General features: G+C 41.0%; 1 protein-coding gene across 1 annotated transcript; it reads right to left on the bottom strand.

Moving 5' to 3' along the window:
• Positions 1-125: 125 nt before the first annotated feature.
• Positions 126-16,543, bottom strand: zer1 (zyg-11 related, cell cycle regulator). The gene is made up of 16 exons (XM_004561886.5): positions 16,332-16,543; positions 14,324-14,540; positions 14,087-14,237; positions 11,646-12,100; positions 10,445-10,618; positions 10,237-10,351; positions 9,966-10,112; positions 9,697-9,870; positions 9,114-9,329; positions 8,493-8,534; positions 7,741-7,860; positions 7,023-7,138; positions 6,722-6,910; positions 6,528-6,625; positions 5,831-5,933; positions 126-5,312 (listed from the first exon to the last, which is right to left on the bottom strand). Exons 2-16 carry the CDS (start codon positions 14,488-14,490, stop codon positions 5,225-5,227), a joined length of 2,355 nt encoding a protein of 784 aa, XP_004561943.1. The 5' UTR covers positions 14,491-14,540; positions 16,332-16,543; the 3' UTR covers positions 126-5,224.
• Positions 16,544-17,650: the final 1,107 nt, after the last annotated feature.

The raw sequence follows: 17,650 nt of genomic DNA, 5'->3' as shown, positions 1-17,650 counted from the left end.
GTGAAAATATTGTCAGACATAAAAGGGTCTGTGGCGCAAAAAAGGTTGAGGACCACTGGTCTAAATGTTTGAGGATTTAAAACAAACAAACAAACAAACAAACAAGCAAAGAAAAAAAAAACACATTATTTTTTAAACCACTCCATCTTTATTGCTTTGTCATATTTTTACACCGATGTCCTGGAACTACTGTGATCAGGAAAACGTGGAACTCCAAACTGTCTGGATCCAAAGTTCTTCACTTCAGTTTGGACTAAACTTATCAGCAGTTACAAAACAAATTGAGAACAGAGTGTGGACAAACAGGAAACCTAGTGGATGAAATCTGAAAGGCTTTGCCACACAGCAGTTCTCTCTCTCTCTGTGTTTTTTTTTTTATTATTATTATCAGTACATACATCTTCATAAATAAAGAACAGTTAAACCCAAAGAATAATGTTGTGTCCAGAAAGCATAAATGGAGACATTCAATGAACAGAACAGGCGACTGAGAAAGAAGATCTGTGCGACTCTAAAGAGCTTTGATCATGCATCAAGTCCTCCTCATATTCAACTTCCACACACACTGAATCATCATGATCATAATGGTGACCGTGAGAAAGCAACAGAGACCTGCACCAATCTGATCCCTGAAATCACACAAAGAAAAACTGTACACGAGAACCAGGAAGCGCGTTTGGTTGGAAAACCGACGCGGCTGATATGAAGTAGCTTAAATCCATCAGTCAGGCACCGCTCATGAGCATGAGGACTGTAACGTTAAACCACAGGAAACAGGACAGCTGGTGATGTGTTCCTTCACTGGCGTCATCTGGGAGGGAAGCCCAGCGTCAAAAGCCTGGTGAATCAAACTGCACTCCAACTAAATCCTGTTAACAGCATCAGCGCCGCTTTCACCCCATGAAGTGAAGACAGTACTTAATCCCTGTTCCTCCAGCCCCGCGCAGGCAATTTATTAAAGTGGCATCAAATCAATTCTGAGAATTAACGAATCACTGACGTAAAACTGCATTCAAAGAATAAATAAGTGTTTGGGGGCATTACATAAGGTTTAAAAAGAGGAGCCGAGGAAGGGCGATTATCCTCAGAGGAAAAGTCTGAAGCTAAAGTCGCAACGTTGTGGGAACAAACTGTAATATTCTTAAAACGAGAGGCATAATCTGCAAGGACTACTCTTATATTCTGAGGTATTATGAAATTATAGATTTTAATGTTAAGGAAAACAAACATTTCTGAGATGGTTGAAAAAAAAATGTGAGAAAAACTGCAATTTTATTGAAATCAAACTTGTAAAAATATCAAAAATGCTGTGAGATTAAAGCTGTTAATTCACTGGATACGACTGATCTCTGAGACAAAAAGTCAAAAAAAGAAAAAGAAATGAAAATCTAATATTGTTTCCTAGGTTTGCTGTTTATTTGCAAACCAAAAAAACTACATTGATATTCTGTGAAAATATAAAAATCACAGGAAGGACAAAACTTTAATATAAATTAGTAAAAAAAATTCTTTTGATACAATAAAATCAAATTTAAATTAAAAGAAAATAAACTAATATGTATTTAGGTCATAAAGTTTGAATTTCTAAATTTGAGATGGAAAAACTAATATTCTTTGATGGTTAAAAACAAAGTCTCTCAGTACACTTCTAAGAAAGCACTGAAGTATTTGTTGAGGTTATAAAACTCAAATGTCCAATAAAAACCTCAGAAATGTCTTAAATTTGCAAGAAACATTATGAAACAGAGATTACGGTTGTAAAAACCTTTGAAATTTTCCTTTCAAAGTTTTACATTTTTGGAAATGAACAAATAAACTATGGACTATATTATATATAGCTTCAGGTTATTAAAGTCACACTGACCAATGTTAAACTGAGGTAGGAACCAATTTTGCTTTAAAAACTTGATTTAAAGACTAAAGGAGAGAAAATAATAAAAAAAAAACCTGTAATATCCTCTGACATTAAACTGGTTAGTTTATGATAGAAAATTATAGATTTAGAACCTATTTATTTATTTATTTTCGATTAAAGAGCCACAGTCCTCCATCCTGTACTGTTTGTAGTTCTGGCAGTTTAACAGATATTTTTGAAGGTTCAAAGTTTTTCCTCAGAACCCCCCCAAAAAAACAACAACAAAAAACACACACATCAGAGGCGAGTGCGAGGAGGAGCAGAACTGATGTGACAGAAGATACCGAAGGATTTATTCACAACTTCGTGCTAGAGGAGCAGCACCAATCGAGCAGGAAAAAAGGAAACGAATGCCAACTGTCCTGTTCACACTAAAATCAAACAGCCAGATGTAACCAGGTGGTTTGTGACGTTGCCAAAGCTGTTGGTCTTACTTGGTTGGTTCTGCTAATGGTGATTAATGTAATTTTAAAAAAACAAACAAACAAACAAAAAACTACAACAACCTGAAACTGCAGTTTAGAAATAAATAATTACATTAAATCTGTAAACACTAAAATTCTTTAGAATTATCTGCATTTGGAAGTTTCCACCTACTAAGCTAAAAGCAACTTTTCGGAATTGAGATTGACATATTTTTTTTAAATTTTTTTAATAAAGTAAAGTTTTAGTTACTTAATAAATTAAGAATACCGTTTAAAAGAGGAAATTCCTGAAGTCATCTTTAAAGCTACAAGACGAAAAATGCCAGTGAAGGAACTTTTTAAACTCAAAGACATCTTCAAGGTGCCCTGTGGAGGTTTTTCCTTTCTTTTTTCCACCACTAGGGGTGCTGTTGAGCTAAGAAAGAACACTTTTCCTGGATTTCTGATTCAGGTGTTCAAGATATTCAGCTTTTGAATGTTTATTGTGAAACAAACAAATTGACCATGGGACCTCCACAGGGCATCTTCAGGGACACTACAGCAAACAGAGAGGAGAAATTAAGAGTCTGGTTGTTGTTAATGTGTTTAAATGTGTTAAAGTGTTAAGTTTAACCGTAACCTGGTCAGCAGGGGTGGGGATTAAACATGAAACTTAACCTCCCTTCCTTCTGGATGACTAAACCTTAATTTGAAACAAGTCAGATGTGATTTTCTTTTTGTCTTTTTTTAAAGATCCCATCACCAGTTTTGAACATACAAGTGAACACGCAGTTTTATTTTCCTCCCCTTAGCTTTTCAAAATAAAACTGTTTGATTTAAGTGAAGGAGTTATTTTAGCAGCAAGCTGAACGACCAATAAACATGATGGGCCGTCAGGTGTCCTCAAAGGATAACCGTTTATCTTCCAACCTCCTCTCTTTTAGTATCATCTGGACCACTGGAAGCACCAGGGAGTTCAGAGGGTTCTGGGCTTTTAACACCACAGAGAGAGCAGTACGAAGCATCAAAGCTCTAGTAAAGGCCAAGTATGTGGACACGTGAGTAGACCTGTAGAGGAACTCCAAAGGCTTTCCATTAGCCTGCGTTTCCAGGTGTTTAGGTGTCCAGCTGTACTGGATTATTGTTGTTTCATTTAATTTAGTGTTGGGCTTCCAGAAGACTCAACTCTGTTAATAATGAAATGAAAATTGCTGAATATTTTACTGAGTTGAGTAGAGCTGTACTGACACTGATGGAGATTCTCATCATGTAGAACCGCTGAATGTGACACCACTGAGGTCTGGCATTTGACAGTCCATGTTTAGTGCTGTAAAACAAAGCATGAGAATCGAGGTCTGCATGTCTGGGTCTTTTTTCCATTAGACTTCTATAATCTGACTTCACAGGAGTCACCCCCTGCTGGACATTAGAAGTAACACATGTCTGCCCAAAAGGCTATGTGAATCTTTTGATATACAGTATATGTCCAAGTCAATTCACCCAGAGCCTGTGCAGGGATCAATTCTTACTGTCTGTCATCAGTAGCTCTTTGTTTGTATAGAGGCTTTATCACTTTGTATCCAGAAGCCTTAATGTCCACATACATTTGTCCATGAAGTGTATTTGCTTTGATTAATTTCACCTCCCTCTTAGTTTAAAGCTCACCGCTGCTTCCAGTAAGAGTTACCAGACTGGTTAAAGGTACTTTTTTGTTGTAAGTCTTTGTTTAAAAAGAGTTTAAAACCTAAACAAAAATCACAAACACCAACAGAATGAGAAGAAATTACTACGTTGTTACGTATGGACCTGCAGAGATATCAACTCAAGTTTGACTTCTATACAACCAGAAGCCTTTTCCCCCCAACCCAAGAAGCTGCCCCCTGCTGGTCACTAGAAAGAATGTAGGCTTTATAATGTTAGAAAAAAAGGATGCTACACTGGCCAACTGCACTTTTTGGTTCAAAGTATTGCACAACAGTACAGCCTGTCCCCATTAAAACCTCAGCTGATATCTCTGTAGCTCAGCACACAGACGCGTTGGACATAATGTCAGAACTGCTGTTTCTTTACAGTCTGTTGTTACCTTGAGTTAACTTTAAACTCATTTTAAAAGCTGGAATCTGCAGTTTGAGTACCTTTAAGACGGGAGGCTGAATTACATGTGAATGGTCCTTTAAAGAGTTTACAGGACTGCTATGAATGATTCTGTGTATAGTTTCTTAGCACTGACTGCAATCAGCCAGACCTAAAGAGATTTAAATACAGCGTAAAGTCATGAGTGTTTACAGTTGTATTATAAAACATACACACAGTAAAAGGATGAGACCCACACATAATATTTACATATATAAACAAAGAAGTCCATCACAGAGCCGCGAGGTCTGCAGCCCGCACACTTAATGGCTAATATTCACTGTACATGTGTCCCACGGCTCCGCGGCCTTCGCTAGCACGAGCGAGTGTGAGCTGAGGCCTCCGACTCGCCACGCGGCCTTTTTTTTTTTTTTTGTTCGGTTACCGACAGCGAGCTGGGGGCGGCTGGCGCTGCCGTCCGCTGAGAACCGAGCATCACTACGGCTGTTTTGTTCTGGTTTAAACCTTTGACACGCAAACACACTCACACTCACACTGAGAAATAACAGTCACCCAACCCCACAAACCTGCCCCCAACAGAAGAGATGTGCAGCAGATGTAAACACCCTCACGACAAAATACCATGCACCACGTCTTAAGTTCTATGTGTCAAATATCAAACTGCTGTGAGGAGGGTCAGAGACACTGTTCTAACTCTACAAAAGAAGAATTATAAGAATAATGCACACAATTGACCCTTGTGGTGATGATGGTGGGAGGGGCCTCAGGTTGGTTTTCTGGATATTTACTGGGAATTTCGGCTCCCTTGGCGTCACCCTCTCTGTCCAAAGTTTGCATCCTGTCCGGGATTTGTTTCCATCGGGTCTTCTTTGAAGTTTTCACAGTGCTCCATTACTTTTCTGCAAGAAGACAACAGTCACAGGTTGGAATTTTGACCAAGACGTTCTTAATTCGTAAAAATATTATATATATCTATTTTATTTCCATGGAAATCATCTGTGAAGCCACATCAGCGTTAGTTTCTTTGCTGTGCTGGGAGCTGGTCGTGACTGGTGGGCTTTATTTCTCAGCTAGCGTTAGTTTGACTCAGGAAAGATCCCATTTTTTAAAAATTGAATTACCATCTATTAAGGTAATGGCATTAAAGCACCTAACAGTAGAAAAATGTCACCTGATACATGTTTTAAAAAAAAGGGCTTGTGATATCTGACCTGCTGTGTTTGTAAGAAAAAAAATACAGAAATATGTGATTCAGCCTCAAACACTCGGTGATCAGCCCCAACAACTCTTATCATCCTCTCTGCTGAATGCAACAGAGGGCTTCTAAAAGCAGGAAAATGAGGCTTTCTGACTGCTGCCCAGCCTCTGACTCAGTTACCACATCATCCTACAGTTTGTTCAGAGCCGTCAGTCTCACCGGGCCATGTCCTTTGTGTCCGGATGTGAACTCTCCAGCTCCAGAACTTTCTCCAGAAGAGTCATTCCTCCTTCTTTTATCAGCAGAGGACAATACTTGCTTGCTGCAGAGTAGGAAAAATGCAAATGGAACAAGTGTGAGATTCCCAGAGAGTGGACTGGATAGAACATTAGGCCCAAAAGAAGCAGGTAAAGAAAATAAAAAAAATTAAATAAAAAAAAACAAAAAAAACAAAGCAGTTTGGAGACAAGTAAACAAGTAAAGATAATAGCCATGTCCAAATTCATGGGCTGCATCCTCCTGAGGACCCGGCCTTTGCGGTCTACGTGGGCCGGGTCCTCAGGAGGTCGGGTAGGCCGGAAGTGCGCGGCTGTGAAATTGGACGGTCTAGCCTTCTGATTTGCGTCATTGCTGTGTCGGAGGAGTTTAATAAACTCGGCCGTCTACTCCTTTCTACCCAAAATATAACAGGACACTGATGCAAATTCTCGATCATCTCACACTTCTGTTTGATGTTTATTCAGCTGTGTGAAAACTATAACTTTAATCTCAGCCAAACCGATTTACTTAGGAGGATGCAGCCCATGAATTTGGACACCCCCAATGTTTCACATATGTCAGGTGACATATAAACCCTTCAGGACAGCTTTAGGGGTAAACGACACACGCTGCGCTCTCAAAGCCTCTTGATACTCACGGTAAACTGACACCAGGTTGTAAAGAGCCCATGTGGCCCAGTGCTGACTGACAGGAGAGATGCTCTGAGGCAGCAGTCGGAGGATCGGCTCGAATGACCTGAGAGAGGACCGTCGCTTTGTTAATACATTCAGACAGGACAAGCCACCAGCAGCTGTGGAAGTTCACTGTAGAGGGGAAACGGTAATCGATCACCTGTAGTTGATGTTGCGCCGCGAGCTGACGTCCCAGCTCTGGATGGCTTCCCACATCTTCTCCATCACCATGTCTCTCCGCGGCTCCTCCATCTTCCAAACCTCAGGCCCGTCAAACATGATGTGCGACAGCACTCCACAGGCGTTGTACGACACCTCAATCCCATCGGCCTTACTGTCCAGCAGGTTACTGCAAAGAAAACAGACGGAGAAGAGGACATGAAGAGGCTGAGTGGAGAGACTGTGCGGACCAATAGTAACCACCAACAGAGTCTCAGTCCAGGTGTTTCTGCCTCTGGTACCTGAACACTGTGATGAACTGTGGGGTGAGCAGCTGTGGCCTCAGAGCTTTGACCTCAGCCACGTTTCCCAGAAGACCCAACATATTGCGATGAAGCTCCTGCTTGTCTGGAAACTCCTGCAGACAGAAATCATACAACATGAGATGAAAACATTTAGAAATGATGGCACAGCGAAATTCTCCATGACGATTGCAGAACTGTATAGTTAAGTGATAATTGTATCCCCTCAAATCCACTCAGTGTTTACAGGTGAAGACAAATTTCAGACCAAACTTACAGCAGAAAAAAAAAACCCCATAAAAAGCAAAAATGTAACGACTCTTTGAAAGGAACATAACAGCAAAATAAAGGTACACACTAAGTTTAAGGATAATGGTGAACTTTTTTTTTAAAACTGTTTCCTCTGACACAAAATTAATTTTGACAGAAATATTTATTTTAGTATTTTTCAATTATTACACTTATCATCACCTTAACAGTGTGTGGACACGAGCTGTACACGAGTAGTAAAAGGACGGCTGCACTTTATTTTATACTCCTAACAGCTCCTTTCATGGTTTTGGCTTTAATAACAAACGCGATCGTTGTTCTCGAGTCATTTCTTGTGAATCGAGCAACTTCCTATATCAGTTCAGTTTCTATATCAGTTCTGAAGAATAACGAGCAGCCTGGCTCATCTTCATCACCATAGACACAGATGGGTGCAGCCTGGACTCACCTGCAGACACTCCAGGAACAGGCTCATGCCCCGACAGTTCAGGAACATCTGACAGTTGTCGGGCGTCTCGTCTGTGATGTTCCACAGGGCGCTCCAGGAAAACTCCATCACCTGGTCACACTGAGACACACACGCAAACACAAAACATCTGCTTTAAACAACAAAACAAAATAAAGTATAACTGAATAAAGGTTAGTTTTCATTTAAACGATGATGATGAGGATCTGTTTCCTGCTTCCAGCAGGTGGAAGTGTTATGTTTTCAGTGCTGCTTGTTTGCCTGCTTCTCACCAAGAATAAATAAAAAAAACAAAAACTGGGCTTCAGGAGATTTGGTGGAGCACAGACAAAGGAAGAGACGCTGTAACACTGTAACACCTTCTCAGTCATTATAAATGTCTGGGAATTTTCAAAATTAAACACCTCCACATTTGTTTCACTAAGAGGGAGAGTATACTACATTCAAGACATAAAATGCTACAAACACTCTGGCATATCAATTTAGTCACATGATTACTGAGCTGAGTTTAGTAATCATGGTTTTAATAGTAAAGCAGGGCTCATTTTGATGTATACAGTAGTATTAAAAATAAGCATGAATATTTCTCTAAAATGAGCCAGTGTCACTAGCCTGTAGGCCGTGAAAAGATGATTAAACGGGGCGCTATTAGTGAGAGAGAGTGCATCGGCCTTTGTGAGCACTCTTTCAGTTTCTAAAAGCCACATATAAATCTGTAAAGCACTTAAACTCACCATTCTGTCCTGTAACTTCTTCTGAATTAAATTCAGCATTGTCTGAGAATGAGAAAAGAGTCAGGAATGAATTTATCACCTGTATAATCAGCAGCTGATTTCAGTCAAAATGCAACACAAACATGAGAAAATGCAGCTTTGCTACAGAGAAACAATCCTGAATCCACTTTGAAGGTAGGACACCAGCAACAGACTCCTGAAGGCTACTTTTACTATAACGTTTGCTTTAAGTTATCGTAAATCAGACTAAATAATGCTGCTGCAGCCATATATCACACCATAGATGTAGTACAATTTTAGCATGTTAGCCCATAGTGAGTGCGATGGCATGTTGGTATAAAATTCAAATTACAGAGCACGTTCTTTCTCCAAACATGGCTAAAGCGCTGAGATTGGATCTGAAATATCTGCACTGCTGTCATCACATGCTCTCAGTGTGTTCACACAGCTTTCCTCTGGGTGCTCTGGTTTCCTGCCACACCAAAAATAAGCTTGTTAGATAATAGGAACTCCTGCTGCTGACCTTGACTGGCAATAAGTAACAGGCCTGAGATCTGAAGCGGATCACCGACTTCTACACTAAGGAGGAAATTTATCCAAGACTTTCCAAGGTTTCTTTACCCTCACAAATCCCATCTTGCCCACAGCCTCCTTATGGTGGTTGTCCACCTGGCAGACCAAAGCATTGCAGAGGTGCACGGCGATTCTCTGGATGGACTCATCCTGCCGGGCCGGCTCCAGGATCTTCAGCAGCAGCTGGTTGACGCGGCTGTACTGGAACTCGAGCTCCTCTGGGATGCTGAAGTTGCACAGAGTCAGGCAGCAGTTCCTCTGGACCTGGTGAGGAAACAGGAACTCACAGATTCACAAATCAAATGTAATCGAAGAGCGTGATTCTAAATATATGATGGCCTTTGTTAATAATCAACTGAAGGCTAAGATGCATAGTCAAGGTTTCCTATCAAATAGTGGACCTGAACAATTTCTGAGCCCTTTCTGATCTCCCAATCCTGCCCCCAGTTCTGAAGACGCCGTTTTATACATACTTCAGTCCTACAATAAAAACGCAACTGAAGGTTTTAGAGCTTCACATAACACAAAATCTGCCCTTCTGCTTTAATTCTGTTAGTGTGGCCACTGACCATAACACTCTGCTCAGCTTATTTATGCAGCAGCTGGTTCATGGGGATGATATCAGACTTACAGTGACCTCCTGGTAGTGCTCCATCCCATTCAGCACCACCTGAATGACCTCCCGCCGTAACCGCACACTCTGATCGCTGCGGTACTCGGTGTTGGTCAGGTAGAAAAGAGCAGCGCTGCCCGTCACCTGGATGCTCTTATCGTATTTATGGCACTTCAGTGCTGCGATGACGAGCTGCAAACAAGGAAACAAAGGTTTCAGGGGAGGAATGAGAAGCAGTCAGGAGAGATGATCACAGGAAGTAATTGAAGGAGAACTTTAAGTCCTACCTGCAGAGCGCGGAGCAGCTGGCTGCAATGTTGTATCCTGGCGATGTCAAACAGCTGATTGATGGCTCTGTGGGCGAGCTCAGGGCGAAACTCTGTGTAAGCCTCGATAGCGTTCAGGACCTGGTCTTCATTCTTTGATCCAGTCACCTGAAAAAGTCCAGAAACACAAAGATTTAACCAACAAAACAAACCTTGAATAAAGCGCTATAGATTGTATTAATCTGCAGTTCAGCCTGGTGTGATCAGCTGAAAGAAACCCAGGTTCAGGTACCTTATAGGCAGGGATGTGCGTCACATTACAGAGGGTGGTGTCGTACAAGCCCAGAAACTGCAGGGCCCTCTTCAGCTCCTGGAAAGGGTAGATGCTGCTCTTGCACGGTTCAGTGCTAATGGAGAGAAAAACACAGCTTGTTAAGAACCTCATTTATCATCTGAGGGTCAATAAAGGGAGATTCCAGCCTCAGCTCATCGTTACCCACCTCGGACGCCCCATCGCTTCTTCAAAGTGTGGAACTGTGCAGTTGTCTAGCATGATGTGACCCGAGATGTCCAGGGACATCAGGTGTACCAGACGCTGGACGATGGCCGTCAGGATTTTCTTGGTCATCTTAAACTTTGAGATCCGCCTGCTCTCCTGGGAGATGTCGAGGTGCCTGAAGAAGGAGGGAGTGTCATCAGTGACTATTTTTCAAGTGATCAGTGGGCATACAAGGGGAGCTACACATGTACTAAAATGACAACATGCAAACTGCTCTCAGTTTATCACAGTTTTTTTTCCTTCTCTTGGCTCAGGATGATGTCACCATTTAGCCAAAATGACAGGGAGTCTGTTTTGACAAATAAAGATGACGCTTTAAAATCTAAGAACACTGCATCAGGTGTGAAGCACAGCAGTGGTAACATGATGCTGCACGGCTGTTTTGCTGCCAGTGGTACTGCTACAATGAAAACCGACTACCTCCAAATTCATCAACTTTAACTCAGCATCTAGATGGCTTAAACTTAGACATAGTTTGATGTTCCAACAGGACAGTGATCCCAAACACATCAAAACTGGTCTTAGAATAAATAAAGCAGGCAAACATTAAGCTTCTGGAATTCCCTTCCTGCTTAAATGCCAGAGTTCGTGCCAGGACACCAAACAATTTAAATGTGATCAAATATCCAGCCAGAATTATCAGGGAAGCTTGTTGATGGCTACCAAAGCATCTGGTTGTTAAGGACTCCTCAGCAATTTGCTAAGGGACATTTAAATATTAGTGGAGATATATCTTTTAACCCTGTGTGGATTAGAGAAAATCCAAAATAAAATCAAACTTGTGCACTCAGTTCTTGTTTGTTTGTTTGGCTTTTTTTACAGCCCTTACAGATGTATGCGGTACAGTCATTTCACAGAACAGTTTAAAGATATCATTAAAAGCCCAAGATTCCCCATCATTCATGCCCATGATTAGTTTATGGAAACTTCAGTGTCTGATGAAAGGTCTCCTTTTACCTACAAGAGATGACCACAGCAGATAGATCTGAATTTTTGATTTGGCACTGATTTTCACACTGGTTGCCCTCTTTGACCCTTCTGTGGATTTAGGTCTCCTCCCAGTCTTGAACCAGACATTAATACTTTTTATTTGATGCGTTAAATGAACGTTAACCTCTCATCCCCCACCCCACAGAGCTTACCTGAGATTAACGAGCTCCAAAACTGTGCTGATCAACTCCTCGGATAGGTCCACGTTGTAGAGAACAAGAGAGGCCAGTCTGTCCCTCCACTGGGTGAGAAAAGATGTCCCCAGTAACTGTACATTGGACAGATCTAGCGAGGTGAGCGACTTCAGGGGTTTGAGCAGTGTCTCGGGGTCCAGCTCTTTCGGCATGCCACCCAGGTTGAGCAGCCTGAGCCGGTTGAATCCCTGGAAGTTAAAGTCTGTTTCTAAAGCATGCCGAGAGGAGGGGCTCTCCTCCTCGTCCTCGTCTGTGTCCTCGTTGCAGGCGAGTGGGGCGCCGCACTTCCTGTAGAAGATGTTGCTGCAGCCGAAAAGACAGAGAGACACCAAAGTGTCGCGGAAGCAGGACAGTGCTTTCAAGCTGCGGGACGACAGGTTGTTGCAGTAGGTGAGGTGGAGCTCGATCAGGTCCTGCACACAAAGGCAGTGATTAGTGGGGCCAAGAGAAGAAACCACTGACATTAACTTCTCACTGTCTCTATATCATGAAATTCCTGTCAGACGGGGTTTTCCCAGGCTTGAGACATGAATTCTCTCCTTCCTCCAGTTTTGTGCATTTACTTCAAATAATTAGCATTTTTGATGATAACAAGGTCAGAAAAATACATCAGAGTTCTGTTAAACAAGGCATTCATTCACTTGACTTTACACTCTAATCGTGCTTACTGCCATGCAAAGCCTTGTTCTGAGCTCATGTTTCCTTCACACAGGCTTTATTTGTGCGGGCCACCAGTGAGGACAATGCCAGTCACACTTAATTTACTAGCAAACATTTCCCTCAGTCCTATTTTGAAAATTCAGTTGCTGTCAGCTCTAGCACTTCGTGTCTCCACTGGCTGGCTCTCTGGGAACGTTGCTGCTGTGCCAGTCCTCAATATAAATCCTCAGAGAGGATGTCATCCAGCAGTCAGATAGACTCCAGCTCCTCCATCTTGGACTGCAGCTGCTAGTGCTCGCTCTGCAGCCTCGGTTTGTTTAGATTAGAAGCACATAGACCACTTCTCCTTAAAGTGACCCACCACCAACTACAGTCAAGAAGGTAAAGCTGGAGTCTGTCCAACAACAGAATGAGAGACATGGGGAATCCTGATTTTATAGCTGCATGTTCGGCATTTTTCCCCCAGCTTTTTAGTTTATTAATAACCTGTGGGTGAAACCTCATGGCAGATCTGAAACACAGGGACACTGTGTGATCACACAATAGCAACCTACCAATCACAAGTTAGCCCCACCCTAAATCCTCCCTGCCTTGATGCCCTTTTTCACTCTACTTTTCTGAATTATGGTCCCATTAGAGTCTGAGATCATAAACTCATCGGGAAAGTCTCTACTGAGGTCAAAGGTCAAGTAACAAACAGATTTATACACTGACTTGTTTTTAAAACCAGGGCAGTTCACATCAGAGCATACAACACTACAGTGGGAGCTGAAAATAGTTTTTGCTGTTGTTAGTCTTTTATTTGTAGTGTTATCACTATTTAGGACAAACAGTCCAGAATCCACACACAGTAACACTGTGATCCAGGAGGGGAACGAGCAGCCACGTCTCCATGGGACACATGAAACTCTGCTCACTGTGCTCCCTCAAGCTCGTCTATCTCAGTGCCCAAGGTTGTGCTTAATGTTTTGCTGCTGTAACGCAGGAATTTATGGATAAATACAGTTTATATAACTTCATCTTATCTAAATTATACAGTTATTTTCTGCTTAGAGACATTTTAGGAGAATTCCCTTGTCACTTATAATTTTATTTAAATCTGATTTGTTCAGTTTTGTGAGAAACACACTGCAGGTGTAATGCCTGAGACTCCCCATCAACTTTTAGAACTGAAGAAACCTTTTGGATCACAGGCGAGACATCTTCAAGAACCCACCGGAAGCTCAGCTGCCTTAAACTCAAGCATTTTAAACTATCCAGTGTTTAAATGTTAATCAAATCAAAATGTATTTATATAGCACATATTAAAACAACAGTTTTGACCATAGTGCTTCACAGTCAATAAAAACATGAGACAGTTAAAACAAACAATAAGAGGACAACAAACAATAGGTAACAACGCAACAAGCTAAAACAGCCAACTAGACAGAATCAAAAGCCAAAGTAAAAAAATAAGTTTTAAGACGTAATTTAAAAGACTGGATAGACGCCGTCACATGCTCTGTCAGCTACACCATCCACCTTCAATGCAGTTTTTCTTCCATGATTTCTGATACTTTATGGATAGTTTATCTCAAAACAGAGTTTTTATTTTTTAGAATAAGTACCAACCAGAAATTAGAAGCAGCACTGGCTGAACAAAAACAAATTTTCTTAATTTTTGGTGGGTTTCGATGGTCATATCTCCTGCCAAAAGCTTAAACTGGTGTGGTTACTCTTACCACCTTGTTGCCTCCCACCTGTTTTTTGATGGCTTCCAGGTCTCTGTCACGGACAAAGTCCTCTCTGAGCTGCACCCGGGTCAGTCTGGTGCTCCGGGGATCTGAGAAGAGCTGGAAGAAGCTCTCCTCTGGTTCAAAGTTACTGTCTGTGTGGACCAGTTCCATGTATCTGTAAAAAAAACAACAACAACAAAAAGCAATTAAAAGTCCATGGCTACTGACATGACAGGCTGAACCCTTTAGACTGTTACTCACGTGTTGACCAGCTTGTCGCAGATCTCACTGGGGAGGAAGATGTCTGAGCGCAGGCACAGCTTGTTCCTGAAGCCCTGGTAGCACATCGTCTTCTTCAGGTTCCTCAGGCAGAAGACAGTCGCCAGAGTCATGAGGCTGTCGGGGTTGTCTCCTGCTTTGGCTGCCATGTTCGCCTCTTCTTCTCTGGCTCAGATCAAGACAGGGCAGTGCAGGGGACCTGTGAGAATAAAACGAGTGAAGCATTTCTAATGAAACAGAAGAAAAAAAATAGTTCCCTTTTCTAAGCCTTTAAACCCAACTAAACAGCACCCAAATTTACTCAGGAACAGCTGTAAGAGACAGATCAGTTTAGCCTCGGATCGCTCGTGCAAATAAATTCACTGGAGATTTCTGGGCTATTTCAACCCATAAATATTCAGGCAATAGAAGAACTACTTCCTTCCAAAGTATGACCATAATGATCCCACCACATACACTTTACTCGGAAAATTAGGTATATTTAGCAAGTAAATTTAGCATTTTTATGTTACGGTCAGGGTTTTTACACTGCTCAGAAAAACAACTGGCCCACAAGTAATTTAGACAATGAATGAGGGGGATCACATGAGCATTTTCCTGTTAATTTTGGCCATTTGATTAAGAAAATTGGTGACTTTCTTTAGGCGGAAGGCCAAAGCGCTTCTATGCGTTAGCAACCTTGGTACTATATTTGATATATCAGGTAACTATACGGTTTTACAGGTAATAACATTGTTTATTCTAGAAGCCCTATGTTATTTTTAGAGCAATTCGAGTGGTGTGCTTGCAACCTTTTAAGCCTTCCTCTTGTGGTGAAATGATTATCATCAGAGCTATGTGCATATGCAAAAACATTTCTTATTTCTTATCAAATAGACAAGCAGACTGCGCCTGCAGACCTCGACCAACGCTGAAAGTTAACTCCACTCAAAACTCGGTCCCTGTCCCATTCATGACACAATAATTATTTAAACAGTTATAATCATATTTTTATAGATGCTGACACTTTTATTTTGAGTTTAATTGGTGAAAATCACAATAAACAGAAGTACTTTGATCGTGAAACTGCTATTATCCCCCCCAAACACACACAAATTTTCTGTACTTTTTACATTAACATCACGATTTTTTTTTACCACCATAACCTCACATTGTGACTGCTCTGATCACTGCTATTACAAATGTTAAAATAAGATAATACCTGCCACTTAGCATTAACTGCTGCCTGAAACTGAATATATAACCAAATTATTTTTTGTAAACTCCACTAAAGGTTCAAACACTTAATTCTGCAAGTTGATAAAATACTTTAAATGCAAAACTTTTCTGTAGCATAAGTTGGGAGCTGAAGTGAGCTGTCTGCCTACAAACTCGCTGAGTTTTTGTCCTGTCAGTTAAATGAACATGTTTCTGTTAAAGGGCCTAACTGCTGTCACACAGCGTGTTTACACTTATTTGCATCTTTGCATACATGTTAGCATTTTACTTCTAACTGCTCTGTACCTCCTAACATTTTCTATAAACACATTTTTCGTGTTAATACCAAAAGGTGATCACTGCTCCTGTTGGACTGAAGCCAGAGGTCCAGCTTTCACTGTTTTTTTTTCTGTTGAGTTAGCCAAACACTCACACAGCAATGAATTCTGACTGTTACCAAGTTAGCAAGCTAGCTTAGCTAGCTACCTACACTGCAAAATAATTCCTTTTAACATCATTAACGCTGCGAGAAAACACACAACAGTCATGAGAGAGTCTCAACAGGCTCAAACACCGTGGATGAGCACTTGTTATTCAGAGTTTAGTTATAACTCGGGTCAGCAGTGGATTTCAGCGTCTGCATTAGCTCAAAGCTAACGATGACTTTCCCCCTGTGCTACGACGCTAGCAGACTTAGCCGGAGGAGCTAGCGCAGAGCTGTGCGTGTGTGAAGCCGGGATCCGAGCGCAGGGCAGCGGCATCTGAGTGCCAGGTTCCCCCGCTGGGGTCCTACCTTAGCTCTCGCCAAGGCTTCGCGTTCCGGTAGTAGCGACAAACTGATAATTATCAGCAGCCTTCACTCATCTGATTTTCGATTTCACCCGATGTCAACAAACAGGCTCCGCCTCCTGCTACTTCTACAACTCTTCTTCTTCGTCGTCTTTTTCTTCTCCGAGGTCGGTGGCATCCAGCAGCCAGGTGAACTTCCGCCAGTGGAGTGAGGCTGATTCCAAATCTGCAGAAATACTCCTATAAATATGGATATCCAACAAAGTAATACATTAAACAATACCAATAACGGTTCATTATTAACCTGTAAAGTTTACGTAAATCGCCACAAGTAAAAAGATGTTTATAGTCACACATACTATTTGACGTGGACACCTATTTAAATTCTGTTAAACCCAAGATCGTTCGCAGATTAGTCCTTTATTTTCTTGCCTCTCAGCAGCCATCTTGGTCATCCCAGCAGTTCTTTTGAGTACTGGATCAAAAATCAAAATTAGACCCACCAAGATATTAAAAACATACAGGAAAAAAGGTAAATGTATCTATATTCCCTTGTATGGAGGACGAAATCTGATGAATTTTTAAAAAACAAAAACAAAACAAAACCTTGTTTTAAATTTTATTTGTCATTTCCACAAAAATGAGAAAAACTGACTTACCTTTGTATGTGGAAGACCTAAACTGCCACATGTTTAAGAAACAAAAATCAGAACTACGAACAAATGCTATTAAATAGGAAAAAAATGAAAAAAGAGAGAAAGTAGAGGTATTACTCAGTTAAATAATTAATTTCCCTTCCTTCCTACAGGAGGATTAAAAGCAAGACTGAGATTGTTGCAAAAGAATAGCGCAAAGGTTTTGGGTAATTAGAGGATGCTGTAGTGCAATTATATAATAAGAAGAACACTACAAAAAAGCTTCTTCTTTAAAAAAAAAAAAAAAAAAGCAGGAACCATGGTAAAAGATTGAGTATTAATGTAAACATGACACGATACTTGAATTTCCTGTTTACGTCTATCTTATTTTTTATTATTTCCTGTTTACTTGTTTGGTGAGATTAGTGATGCCAGCCGAGTGACTTTCATCGTCTGTGTTAAATCTGTATGTTTTACATAATAACAAAATGAATAAATATTACTGATTGCATGACAACCTCCTCTAACTGTCCTTTGGAAAGGATAATCGTTTCAGACATTCAGCATGCTTAATAGTTCAGAATCAGACTGTCGTTTTTACAATAGTCTGTTGTTTATTATTTACAAAAAAATACAAAACATTTTCACCATGATTCATGGAGACAGTGTAGGATTATTTTGATTTGTT

This window comes from Maylandia zebra, linkage group LG7 (assembly GCF_041146795.1).
Source record: "Maylandia zebra isolate NMK-2024a linkage group LG7, Mzebra_GT3a, whole genome shotgun sequence".
NCBI lineage: Eukaryota > Metazoa > Chordata > Actinopteri > Cichliformes > Cichlidae > Maylandia > Maylandia zebra.
This window is presented reverse-complemented; position numbering and strand designations above follow the sequence as displayed.

Excerpts from the sequence above, each read along its gene's own strand:
- zer1 (XM_004561886.5), bottom strand. The coding sequence starts at position 14,490 with ATGGCAGCCAAAGCAGGAGACAACCCCGACAGCCTCATGACTCTGGCG. Across the intron at positions 9,871-9,965 it reads AGCTGCTCCGCGCTCTGCAG|CTCGTCATCGCAGCACTGAA; the intron begins GTAGGACTTAAA and ends CCTTGTTTGCAG. Across the intron at positions 7,139-7,740 it reads TGTTCCTGGAGTGTCTGCAG|GAGTTTCCAGACAAGCAGGA; the intron begins GTGAGTCCAGGC and ends TTCTGTCTGCAG.